Source organism: Alosa pseudoharengus, unplaced genomic scaffold, assembly GCF_046254945.1.
Source record: "Alosa pseudoharengus isolate Yale_2024_CS ecotype anadromous, Long Island Sound unplaced genomic scaffold, YU_APseudo_1.1 YU_APseudo_1.1_scf_10, whole genome shotgun sequence".
Classification (NCBI taxonomy): domain Eukaryota; kingdom Metazoa; phylum Chordata; class Actinopteri; order Clupeiformes; family Clupeidae; genus Alosa; species Alosa pseudoharengus.
The window spans coordinates 28,728,524-28,741,023 of NW_027468565.1; the positions used below are offsets into that span (position 1 = coordinate 28,728,524).

The 12,500-nt window shown below is 46.5% G+C and overlaps 1 protein-coding gene across 1 annotated transcript in view; it reads right to left on the reverse strand.

Annotated features, from left to right (window-relative positions):
- The window catches only part of cftr (CF transmembrane conductance regulator), a 28,439-nt gene that overhangs the window by 10,818 nt on the left and 5,121 nt on the right, over nt 1–12,500 (reverse strand). Inside the window, exons 6-16 of the mRNA XM_076269406.1 lie at nt 12,031–12,194; nt 11,218–11,343; nt 10,615–10,861; nt 9,509–9,601; nt 5,444–5,626; nt 4,989–5,180; nt 2,842–2,936; nt 2,025–2,111; nt 1,101–1,854; nt 860–991; nt 728–765 (exon numbers count right to left, since the gene is read on the reverse strand). Coding sequence (XP_076125521.1) covers nt 728–765; nt 860–991; nt 1,101–1,854; nt 2,025–2,111; nt 2,842–2,936; nt 4,989–5,180; nt 5,444–5,626; nt 9,509–9,601; nt 10,615–10,861; nt 11,218–11,343; nt 12,031–12,194 — 2,111 coding nt within the window. The remainder of the gene's footprint in view (nt 1–727; nt 766–859; nt 992–1,100; nt 1,855–2,024; nt 2,112–2,841; nt 2,937–4,988; nt 5,181–5,443; nt 5,627–9,508; nt 9,602–10,614; nt 10,862–11,217; nt 11,344–12,030; nt 12,195–12,500) is intronic.

The following is a 12,500-nucleotide window of genomic DNA, read 5'->3' on the forward strand; positions in this document are numbered from 1 at the left end:
AGTTGGCCCCACAAGACTTCCTTTTTAACATTCCATATGTTATCTTAATGCAGAGAAAGTAGATTGGGGCCCAAATAGAACGTTCAAGCATTGTTTTTGTTTTTATTGTTGAAAGGGTCTATACACATCACAATATATACCACATCAATATATAACACGTATCATAACATACCGGTATGTTAGAAGACTACAATGCAGTAATTTAGCATAAATTACAGGCCACTTCTAAGAAAGGTAGCTGGCCCTTTTACTGTCAACAACCAAGTTGCATCCAGACTGTTCATGGCACAAAGTGCTGAAGCCAGAGTATTTCTGGTTGTTTTGACCAATTGAAACTGCTGCTGCTACTGCTAAAGTGGAAAAACTCAAAGGGTTCCTGAACTTTCCATTTCCTTCATCTTATCTTTGCCATCTCACATGAGGAAAAAAATACAATTTTCTGTTACAAGTCTCTGTTGTCAGCTGACAGTGGATGCAGGGGACAAAATGCAGACAGCACCTGCATCCAACTGCATCCAACACACACAGCACCTGCATTCAACTTTCCATTTCCTTTATCTTATCTTCGCCATCTCACATACATAAAAATACAATTTTCTGTTACAAGTCTCTGTTGTCAGCTGACAAAATGGAACAATCTAATTGTGGCCCTGGTGACATAACAGCCCCTCAAATTGATACTATATAGTTAGTTAATTGTCCAAAAGGTCGCAGGATTAGTACTTACTCTGTGATCAAGTAAATGCCAAGGACAGAGAGAGCAACCTGGACACACAGAAAAGAGTTTATGACAGCGTCACTCAAGCATGTGGAAGTTAGCCAGTGATTGGATCACAGAGTGGAGGAAATGTTTACATACCTCAGCTGCAAAAACTATGAAAATAAAGATAAGCACATAGATGAGGTTCTTGTTGGTGGACACGTAGCGTACATATGTGTTCCACTTGGTTGTTTCAAAGACATCTTCAATTTGCTGATCTGCAAAGCAAGCCTGAAAAGACAAAGACATTTTGAAAATCATACCTTTGAATAATCTGAAAACCTCTTGAGTCACAAGATGTAACAAGAAAGATGGTTAATCAGTCTGGCCTTTATTTCACCTCTATGTGTTCGCCATCCATGTCCCCACTAAAGTCAAAGTCATTGCCGTCATTGAAGTCATCGGAGAGACGGCGGGCGTAGATGTCCACCTCCGTGGCCAGGTCGCCCTGGGGCAGGATGGACATCTTCCGGCGGAAAGAGGAGCGGTAGGGGTCGCGGCGTCCGCCACCGCCTCCGACGTTGGTGATGAAGTCCAGCACCGACTGCCGCCTCTGGCCGGCCATGTGCACGCCGTGGTTGTGGTAGACGTCGCCGCCTGAGAACGACTCGTCCACCAGCTCGTCCTCGGGCATGAGCGACAGCTTCCTGTCGGGCAGCGGCCGCCGCACCAGCACGTCCTCGTCGCCGGCCACCGAGCTGGACGAGGGGATGAAGGAGAGCTTCCGCGCGGCGGCCGCCAGGGGGTTGAGCAGAACTGACGATCGCCGCTCCTCCCGCTGCTCCGCGTACACTGCCGGGGGCGGCCGGAAGGAGGGGCGCTCCGAGCGGTAGCTGGCCGACTCGTCGACGGAGACGCGCCGCAGCGTGTCGGACAGGATGGAGGTCCGGCGCTCGGCCTTGATGTTGTCGTAGCCCTCCATGCCCAGCAGTAGAGAGCTGAAGTCTGGCCGCTGGGACTGCAGCTCGGAGAAGGTGCCGTAGAAGAAGCAGTCGCCGTTGTGCAGCAGCAGGATCTTGTCGGCGCGCTTCAGGTGCTCCAGCTTGCTGGTGACGATCACCCGAGTTTTGGAGGCCATGAGCTTACACACACATCTGGAGGGAGGAAGGAAACACATCATCATCTAGAACCGTTCATAGCCTCCAAGAGAGTACTACTAGAAATTAACATTTGCAAAAAGAACCTGTAAAAAACACCCCGCCCATCATATTGTCTCCTATATTGACATATGAAACCTATAGTCCCCTGAAAGGTGTCCACAGACCTCTCAAAGATTTCTTTCTCTGTGGCAATATCCAGGTGGGTGAAAGGAGCATCGAGCAGATAGACATCAGCATCCTTATACACGGCTCTGTAAGGAAACAGCAAAAAACGTTCGCACACTGCAGGTACAGTAGGTCTACAATGCACAAAGTAACATGCAATCTAAGGAAATAACAGCAGCCTGGAGATAGTAAACTGCACCATGATACACACACAGCTTTTCTAAGTGCAAAGATTGTGCCATATTCAGTGATTAATTTTCACGAGGGTAAATATACTGCGTGTTGTATTGTTTGCACAAAGTAAGCCTGGGATAAAGAAACTGAATAAAAACACCAATTCATCACAGTCTAGAGCAAACACAGAGTGAAGGGTCGAGGCCTTCCGATGAAATATGGATGCCACTGATATGACTTATGAGTGATTAAGGGTGTACTTTCAATGGCCCACAGAGTGGAGGAACAGCTGAGGAGGGGAACTATCTGCCAGCCATTAGTCATATGTAAAGTGTGGACAGCCATAATGAGAGGTTTATCCAGGCCCCTGTCCATGATTGGCTCGCCTGTCCTCTACAGTCCATAAAACAGTGTGTGTGTGGGGGGGGGGGGTCACAGTCTAACCTTTGACCCCAGCAGGTGCAGGAGTCTGTCTGAGGTGCAGAGAGATACTCAGGTGTGTGTGTGTGTGTGTGTGTGCATGTGTGTGTGTCTGTGTGTGTCTGTGTGTGTGTGTGTGCGTGCATTTGTGTGTGTGTGTGTGCATGCGTGTGTGTGTGTGTCTGTGTGTGTGTGTCTGTGTGTGTGTGTGTGTTTTCGTACCTGGCAAGAGCCACTCTGGCTTTTTGGCCCCCACTGAGGTTTAGTCCTCCCTCTGCCAGGGGAGTCTGGTCATTCTCAGGCATTGCAGCCAGGTCCTGCAAAACAAACAGTCATCTCAGCCACAGACAAGCCAGCCACAACAACTGGAAGTCCTCCTGCTCGCTACAGCTGACACTTACAGTGGGAAACACACAGTGGAGAGGAAGGACCCAAATCATTACATCACACTGACTGCCAGGGAGTGCTTATTTGCCTGTTCATGCAATAAATCTTACATACAATAACTAATAGTGATAACATGGTAATAAAGATTTTAATATAACTGATCATAATCAGTTCCGTCAATAATAATCAGTTCCGAGAATGGGGTTGGGAAATTAGGTCATTCAGGTGATGCAGCATGGTTTCCTTCTCCCACACTTCTTCCTTTCTATCCCACACTAAAGGAGACTGAAAACAATGCCAATGGAACACAGGAGGAAGGGAGGATGGCACCACATCACAGTGGTGATGGAGTGAGTGTGACAGCTATGACCAGGGCAGGGCAACTCCAATGAATGGGAGTGACGTGACAGTGAGAGTGAGAGTGAAAATGAGAGTGAGTGAGTTTAAAGCAGAGCACCCCAAACCTACCTGTGTGCAGCAGTGCGCTGTTGTCCGGTGACAGTGAGGCATTCAGAATGAACAGAGCGGATTGTTAACAAACAGGAGAGGGAGAAGAGGAGAGAGACACACACAAATGGGCACTGCTCGTCCCACAAAAGCACACAAATAAACCCACGGCTGCTGGCGTGCAGGGGGAGGGGGGGGGGGGGGGTTGAGGGGGAAAATGCCTCTGTTTACGGCTCTAGGGAGCCGCCAGTCAAGGCTGCTGCGCTAGCGACCACCGCTAAACAAAAGGACAAGACTACAGGCACAAAGGTCTTTACAGAGAACAGAGCAGGCCACAGCGGGCGCTTCCTACACTCATTGTTGTGTGTTGATTTGTTAAAGACCTACAAATAAGTTCATGAGACTAGCTGTCTCTGAGAATGAAGGGCTGGGGGAGTGTCCAGGATCACGGGACCAGCAGGGCTTTTAGACGCACGGAAAGTGTTGTTGAAAGTTGTTGTTTTGATGTTTTGATGTTTTGATGTGTCTCATTCTGTTTAAGTGGCTGCTCAAGGAGCCTTTGGAAAGCCCCCATCAGGAATCAGTGTTTTGTTGCTGAGTAGGTGTCAATACGGCACACTGCTGTTGTTTGCTGTGAAAACAACTCCAGTGTTTATGGACAAACGGTGAAGCTAAGGGAGAGCTGATATGAAAAAAGAGACTGCCCACTGCCAACATGTGAGGTTGCAACCACAAAGCCTGTCACATTCCGCCCTGGATGGCATCGCCCATGGGTTGGGGAGCGGAGCGGTGTGTGTGTGTGTGTGTGTGTGTGTGTGTGTGTGTGTGTGTGTGTGTGTCTGTGTGTGTGTGTCTGTGTGTGTCTGTGTGTGTGTGTGTGTGTGTGTGTGTGTGTGTGTGTGTGTGTCAGCCTCCTGCCACTGGGGTGGCCCTAAGTGTGTGTGTGTGTGTGGGGGGGGGGGGGGGGTCTTTGTGGCAGGCGCCCTGAACCGGACATTTCTCTGTCCGAGCTGAGATGACTCGGCAGACTTGCGCAGGGCTGCCCCCGCCCCAGGCTCATCTCTCAGCGCGTCCGCTCCGCGTGGGGGTATCCGATGAGCCGATTATGCGCCAGGAGAGCTCAGGTAGGGGTGGATAGAGGCATTCAGGGGTTATCGGACACAATTCCACACCAGACAAAGACCCTCAGTTTAAGTGCCAGGACAAGCTCTGGGAGATTAGTACTATGGAACCGAGGAGGTACAGAAAGAAAAAGAGAGAGGAGAGAGAGAGAGAGAGAGAGAGAGAGAGAGAGAGAGAGAGAGAGAGAAAAGAAAAATAGAGAGGAGGTCAGAAACAGGAGAGAGACAGAGGGACAGAGAGAGAGAAAGAGAGAGAGAACAGACAGATAAGAGACATAGAGAGGAGGTCAGAAACAGGAGTGAGAGAGAGAGAGAAAAGACAGATAGAGGTGGTCAGAAACAAGAGAGAGAGAGAGAAAGAGAGAGGAGGTCCAGGGTAGGGCAGTGAGATAGCCCATGGGGACGGCTAGCTACCTGCTCTAGCTGGCAGGCCTTGATGACGCTCTTGTAGCGGTACTCGTCATAGCTCAGGCCAAACAGGATGTTGTCTCGGATGGTGCCGGGCATGATCCAGGCGGTCTGGGGTGAAAAGGAGATCCGGCCACTGTGCCGAATGGTTCCCTCTGATGGAACCAACTCCCCCAATACTGTCATCAGCAGAGAGCTCTGCAACATTCATGAAGCACACAGAAGTATGCAGTTTAACCAGTGTTCCCTCATAGAAACCACAACTCTAATTCTATTCATTCATATGTAAGTGGCATTAATGAGAGTATCTAACTATCAGATAGACAGATAGACCGATAGATAGATAGATAGATAGATAGATAGATAGATAGATAGATAGATAGATAGATAGATAGATACTTTATTAATCCCATGGAAAATGTAGAAAACTAAAGGTCATTTGTGACAATGATTTTTCATACCTTCCCAGAGCCTGTGGACCCAGCGAGCGCCAGCATCTCCCCCTTCTCCAGGTTCAGATTGATCTTCCTCAGCACGGGTGTGACGTACAGGTTTGTGAAGAAGAGTCCAGCATCCCCATTCATGTGGCCATTTTCCTTGTCTTTGTTCTCGCGCCGAATCTTGTCGAACAGTTCCCCAATACCCTGATAAATAAAGGGTACATCAACGGAAGGCCTCTTTCATCGTGGAGAGATTGGGTAAGATCCCAAAGATGCTAAGTGATGTCTCATTAGAGGATATTCTCAGTCTCTCTGATTCAGTGCATCACAGACAATCAAACAACCACAAGTGCCTACTTCAGCTCTTTACACAGCTATTCATACAACATTCAATCTTCCAGTTATGAACCTCTTGGCAATACTAGAGCTCCATTGTAGATCTACAGATCTTAGAGGGCCAGTGATGAGCCTGGTGCACATGCTGTCATGTGTGGGAGGTAGCAGGCCCTGGTGAAGGGGTGTTGAAGCCTAACTGACCCTTAGCAAAAGCTCCGCCGCCTTAGTCACTGTAGCTGTATGTCCGTCAAACTCAGACCGGAGTTGACTAGAACCAAATAAAATAAAAGCAAAGTCCTTTTAGGCAAGTCCCTCCTCTCTGCGGCCATATTGCAATGCATTTTGGGCAATTATCGGGCATCTATTTCGGGCGGAACTGCGCCTGCTCAAGGCTTCACAACAACAACCTCGCACCACAGGCGAGATCACAACAAATGATTGGCACAATGTAGCCTACTGTATTCACACGTCAACTTTTGGGTGCTAAAGGGGCAGGATATTTGTAGAAAACTGGCATATTGGCGTTACGAACAAAGCCCATGCCTTTCTATGGAGGATTTTTTGAGTGCTGTGTCTCCTAATTAGAAAAGTCTCTGATTTAATCTAATTTAACATAATTACAGAGAGCAAGTATAAGAATAATGTTACGTAGTGGACAGTCAGGGAAACTACACACTGATATGAGAAGGCCGTGGAAGCGTCAGCGGAACAAGGTTTGAAAATGGGAAACAGGTGACTGATTGAAGCGATGCGCGTTTCCCATGATGTGAGTTTCTGTGTCTGCAATGCAGCGTGCCCATGACCTCTCAGACCTTTTAGGATTTTCGTTTGGACATTTTCCTTTTGTGGACTACCGTCGTCGTAAGACAAAACTTTGACTTGAAGGACCTGGAGCTTGGGCTGGCCACTCTGGGAGTAAGGATTGGGTGTGCGTTCTTCGGCGGATGGTAAACTACGCTCCTGGCCTTTTCATTAGTCGCACACCCACAGTTCATCCACACTGACCTAGTTCTCAACTTCACGTTTACACATACACTGCAGGGCAAGTTTAAAGGAACCGTATGTAAGAAATGTATTTCTATTAATCATAAAATGGCCCTGATATGTCACTATGCATTAAGAAATCATGTTCATTTCAAATACTTATATCACTGACAACAGTAGTCCGGCCAGGATATTGTCATTTAAAGTTGCAGCCCTCAACTGATGTTGATGTTGTCATGTTGTGTTTTGGCCTGATGCGCCACCCTCCACCTATCTACTAATCACGAAGTCAGTAGTGTTCCGCATCCAGGGTGCCAGTTCTGCTAGTCAGGGGGGAGGGGGAGGGGATACACCGCTCTACAGTAATTTGAAAGTGATTGCAGTACCAGTTTTGGCCACAGTCTTACATACGGTTCCTTTAACATTACAATCCAGGTCCTAGCTAGCAGGTAGTTACTTTAGAATCCCTAGACAACGTAGCAGGTAAGTGAGCTAGCTTTGTAACCCTTTTGTTTGTTTTGGTTTGTCAGTTTTCGTGTCTTTGTCGGGGTGGACTTGGCGTATTTGTAACAATAAGTATACAGTATATACTCTTTTGATCCCGTGAGGGAAATTTGGTCTCTGCATTTATCCCAATCCATGAATTAGTGAAACACACTCAGCACACAGTAAACACACAGTGAGGTGAAGCACACACTAATCCTGACGCCTGCTACAGCGGCACTCGGGGAGCAGTGAGGGGTTAGGTGCCTTGCTCAAGGGCACTTCAGCCGTTTCTACTGGTCGGGGTTCGAACTGGCAACCCTCCGGTTACAGGTCCGAAGCCCTAACCAGTAGGCCATGGCTGCCCCCAAAAATAATAATCAAGATTGAAAGCCATTATTCTATGTATCGATTAATCCCATGTCGTCTGGCCGTCCTTTTCGACTCACATCACTATAAAACCGCATAAAACGGCTTCCAATGCATTTCTATGGAGCTGTGAGCTGCAGTTGTCGGAGTGTGTCGGCCAGTGCGGAGCTGCTGGACTGCCATTGGCTCATCTGCGTTCGGTGGGCGGGACTTTGACTGACTTTGCATTTTAGTACTTAGGCCTAAAAGTAGGCCTACTCTGTTCACAATGTTGTTTTCAGTCGTTTATCACGTAGTTAACAGTGAGTACAAATGAGCTGGAGAGAGAGGGCTAGGAGCTGGGTTGGTCTTAAGTTGTGCGCACCTCCTGTGAAAAAGGAACCCTCTCCTTTTCACCTGTCTACCGTTTTGTATTAAGCTGTTGATTTTAACTGTGTGGGGTTAATGGTACAGACCACCCCCACCCCCCCATAATGGGTTAACCCAAAGACTTGATTGGGCTAATTGATTGGCCTATTTAAAGGCAGGCTCATTTCAGGAGGAGAGAGAGACTGGAAACACTGGAGAAACAGGGAAGCCACATGGAAGAGCTGGAGGTCCAGAAATCATGGAAGAAGTAGGGTTTTTGTTTTTGTGAAGGCAAGGGTTGAGTTAGGTCCAAAGTTACAAGGTCACCTTGTTTGGACAGGGAGCCTAGAAAGAGTAGGCTCCTCTTGCCTAGTTTAACCCATTCGCGCTGGATGCTGCATGACGCAACATTGACCCTCCTGCTGGATGCTGCGTAGCGCAACATTGACCCTCCCGCTGGATGCTGCGTAGCGCAGCATGCTTTTTATTTCATGTTTCTAGGTGCTACAGAGGCTTAGATATTAAATTTTGGTAAACGTTGACAATTTTTAGTATGTTTTCAGAAAACCCTCAGGAAATAAGGTTATTTAGTCTAGAATGCCATAGGATTCTACTGTATAGGCGTTTTTAGCAGGCATTTTAGGAGTAAATGGGTTAATGGCAAGTTTACATGTTTGTTTGGACTGAAGAACCCTGCATTTCATGTATGGACTCCAATTGTGCTTCCTGGATCTGCCTGTTTGTTTATGTTCAAAATAAATCATATTTTTGTATGTAACTGTTGTCTCCTGCCACCTCCTTCCCTCAACATCACCTAATCCAGTGGCGCACCTCCCTCAACGTGAGGTGGCCGCACCGGTCCCTCACACCTCAGTTGCTCTTTGTGTTCATCATCTTTGTGTGTGTGAAGTTTTTCTCACTCTCCCTCTGCTATGTGTCCGTGTTATATGTGTGTGTGTGTGTGTGTGTGTGTAAAGTGATGTAAGGGCAGTCAGACCATTGAGAAAAGAGAAGGGGGGTGTCTTTGGTTAACCATTGACTCCTTCAAGGCTTTACGTGTTTGTATTCCTTTCAGATACACATTGCAATTCACATTCAAATGAACTGAAACAGACAACAACTAAGAACTAATCACCTAACCCCCCCCCCCCCACACACACACACACACACACAATACTGACCCCTACACTACACATGCTGCAGGTGGGGAAAAGACAGGCATGCCAGATATGTGTGACAGAGCATAAGCACACACCACATAGTTAGTCCCAGTAAACCCAAACAACACAAAACTGGTATGAATTAGGTTGTATGGCAGGGTAAGTAAAATATGGAATTAGGTTGTATGGCAGGGTAAGTAAAATATGGAATTAGGTTGTATGGCAGGGTATGTAAAATATGGAATTAGGTTGTATGGCAGGGTAAGTCAAATATGTTTTATAGTTTTTCCTTCAGAATTTAGACTTATTAGACTATTTGTTTATGCATTTTATTCATGTTCATGTATTTTCAATGGGCATGTGTATGAAGTGTCTGGGTGATTGGTGTTTTTTTTTCAACACATACCTCATCCCATGAAGCGGTAACATTGTTGAGCTTCAGCCCAGTGGCTGTCGGGTTATACTCCAGTACCTTGTACTCCTCCTTGCTTAGAAAATCCTGGGGTGTGCGTTTTGGCATGTGAACAAAGTGGAAACAACAAAGCGTTTATTTCAGCAAAAGTAGCGACTTCTGGAGTTCTTGCTTTCCTATCAAGTCTCCACCACTGTGTGTGTGTGTGTGTGTGTGTGTGTGTGGGCAGGCAGGGGATTCGCCACAACACCAATCCCTCCTTTCCTCAAAAGTACAGTACAAACAGTCGTGTAAGAATGCAGTGAATCGTCTGTTCTGAGCACGTGAAGGATACACTGGCGCACAAACAAGCGAGCACACAGCACGTTCCCCCGGCCGCAAGTGCGATCGGTGATAAGACTCAGCCGAGGTGAGTCAGTCTCTCGGCCTTTCAGACGGCACGCTGGCAGGAGTTTCCCTCCTTCAGTCAGGCTATTCGTTTTCACTTGAGTGAAAGACCTTCAACTGTCTCACAAGTTATGTGAAAGTTACAGGGAGGCTACACCAGGCACGCAACTGTTGTTCCGTTCGTGGAGCGTCTGCTACAACAATTAGCTTCCGTGATACCGGCACATACATTCATACAAAAAGTAGACCAGTCTTCTAAAACTATTTTTATCGTCCGCAAACAGAGCAGTACAGTTGTGGTGCCGGTGTAGTCCGGCTGTTGGTGTGGCTCAGAGTGGAGTAGACTTTTACACCTGACAGCGTAGTGTGACTTCAGTGGCACTGAGAGAGGATGTGTGACAGCACAATAAAGATATAGGGAAGCCATTCAGACAGCGAAATACTCAGTACAATGAGTAGGGCGCTTATCAATGTAGTTTGGCAACAGTCTAATACCCTTAGTCAAGTGGAATAGACGTGACATAAAACTGGGTTATAAAATGACTTGACCATGTCCAGGCACCCAAAGGTGTTCAAATATTATGACTAATTATGTTTCGAAACTTTATACTCACTCACACCCATACAATAAAAAACACAGTTGGGGGTTTAAGATCTATAAAGATATTGGTATCACTTTCCCCTGATTGAAAGCAGTAAAAGCAGAGACGTACCTCAATCTTCTTGAGCAGGGCGACAGTGTCGTACCACATCTGGATGGAGGCGGGCAACTGGCGGGTGATGGTGATGCGCAGGGCGATGCAGTAGGACAGCGTGGTAAAGATGCGGCGCAGGATGATGCCCCGGCTCAGCGCGTGCGGCACAATGGCCGCCACGATGATCCAGATGGCCGAGAAAAAGTACGCCGAGCTGTAGAAGTAACGCAGGGAGCCGATCTTCTGCGTGAACTTCACCTCTTTCCTGCAAAGACGGAACGGCAGATGAGGTCACCCACACGAGGATAAACGTGCGGGTGGAATGCGTGTTGTATTTCGGGCACTTTGAACTGTTTTGTATGTATGAATGGTGCTACATAAACGAGACAAGATTGGCTTGTCTTGTCAAACAAAATCTGTAAATAAAAATCATAACCAAAATGGGGGTGACACAACAGAACTAGTACACAGAGTCAAATAATGAACATGGCAGGAAGTGACTGTGATAAACTGTTAAATGCAGACAATGTACTATCAAAGAAATGGTCAAACACATGAAGGAGTCAATGTTGAATGCTCAAGATCTGTCTAACCAGCAGTGTGATGATCAGTGGTTCTTACTTTCTCATGTTATTGATAATAGTTTCCATGATCTCCTCCCATCCATAGGCCTTCACTGAGTGAATGTTCTCCATAATATCAGAAGTTAAGGCGAGCCTTTTACTCGTCAATTTGGCTCTCTGTGCCCTAGTATCACAAAGACAAATCAAAACATCAGAGTGAAGCCAAGAAAACATGTTCTTTCACTATTACTCCTGCCAAATCCAAATGATGACCTGTCTGCAATTACGATTAATTATTATATTTTTTTTTTTCTTCAGGAAATCAGGAGAAGGTAATGATTAAGTTTGATAATGGCCCCATTCAGTCGAGCTGGCTGACAGTGGAGATGGATTGCCATTCAGTGATCCTCTCAGCTAGCGCATGATATGTTGTTTACATTTCTCAGAGGTACACTGAGTGTGATTGCCCTCACAAGGCCGATATGGTGAGCAGAAGAGGGCTACCTGTCCAGACCTATCTACACAGCAAACCCAAAGGAATGCACCTCTCACAGGAATGCTACTGAAAACAAAGTTGAGATATTGTGCAATATCATGTTACATGATCTTATAATAAATGTACCTGACAAAACCTCAGTCGAGTTTTGTACAACGCTCCCTGTAAGAACTAATTTGCTGAATATTATGAAAATATGGGCCCTGTCCCATGTGGTTTACCAAGTAACCTGTTTATGGTACTATCATTGCTGGTTGTAAATCATAAGAATTTCAATTGAACAGTGAGGTGAAATGCCAGTAACTAAATTCCCTTTTGGTGTTTAGCTGCATGAGTGGGCTACCTGCGAGAACATGGTGTGGGACTGTGACCTACTTGTGAGGGCCCATCTTGTGCGAGAGACCGGCCTGGATGATGCCTAGAAGAGAGATGGCAGCCAGGGCACAGAAGCCATTGACGTCTATGAGCTCCCACACCATGCCAACGCTGAGAATGCACTGCAGCGGCGATATCCACACAAAGTGGGCCATACCCATACTCTGCCAAGGGAGACAGAAAACACCACCATTAGCACCACCACAGCCACCACAAAATGAAGAACAAACAGATCACCAACCAATGTTAGCTGCCAAAAATTATATGCAGTATATACTATCAAACAATAACAAAAAACCTTTAAAGCTTATGTTTCTAGAAGTATTATTTACTAATAAAACGTTCAAAATTGTAATCCATATATCCATATATATGACCTTATATATATAAACAAGCCATTGTTCTGGCAAATGATCCAATACACTGCATGCTGAGAATCAAGAGCATTGCACTATCCGTGTATGTGTATT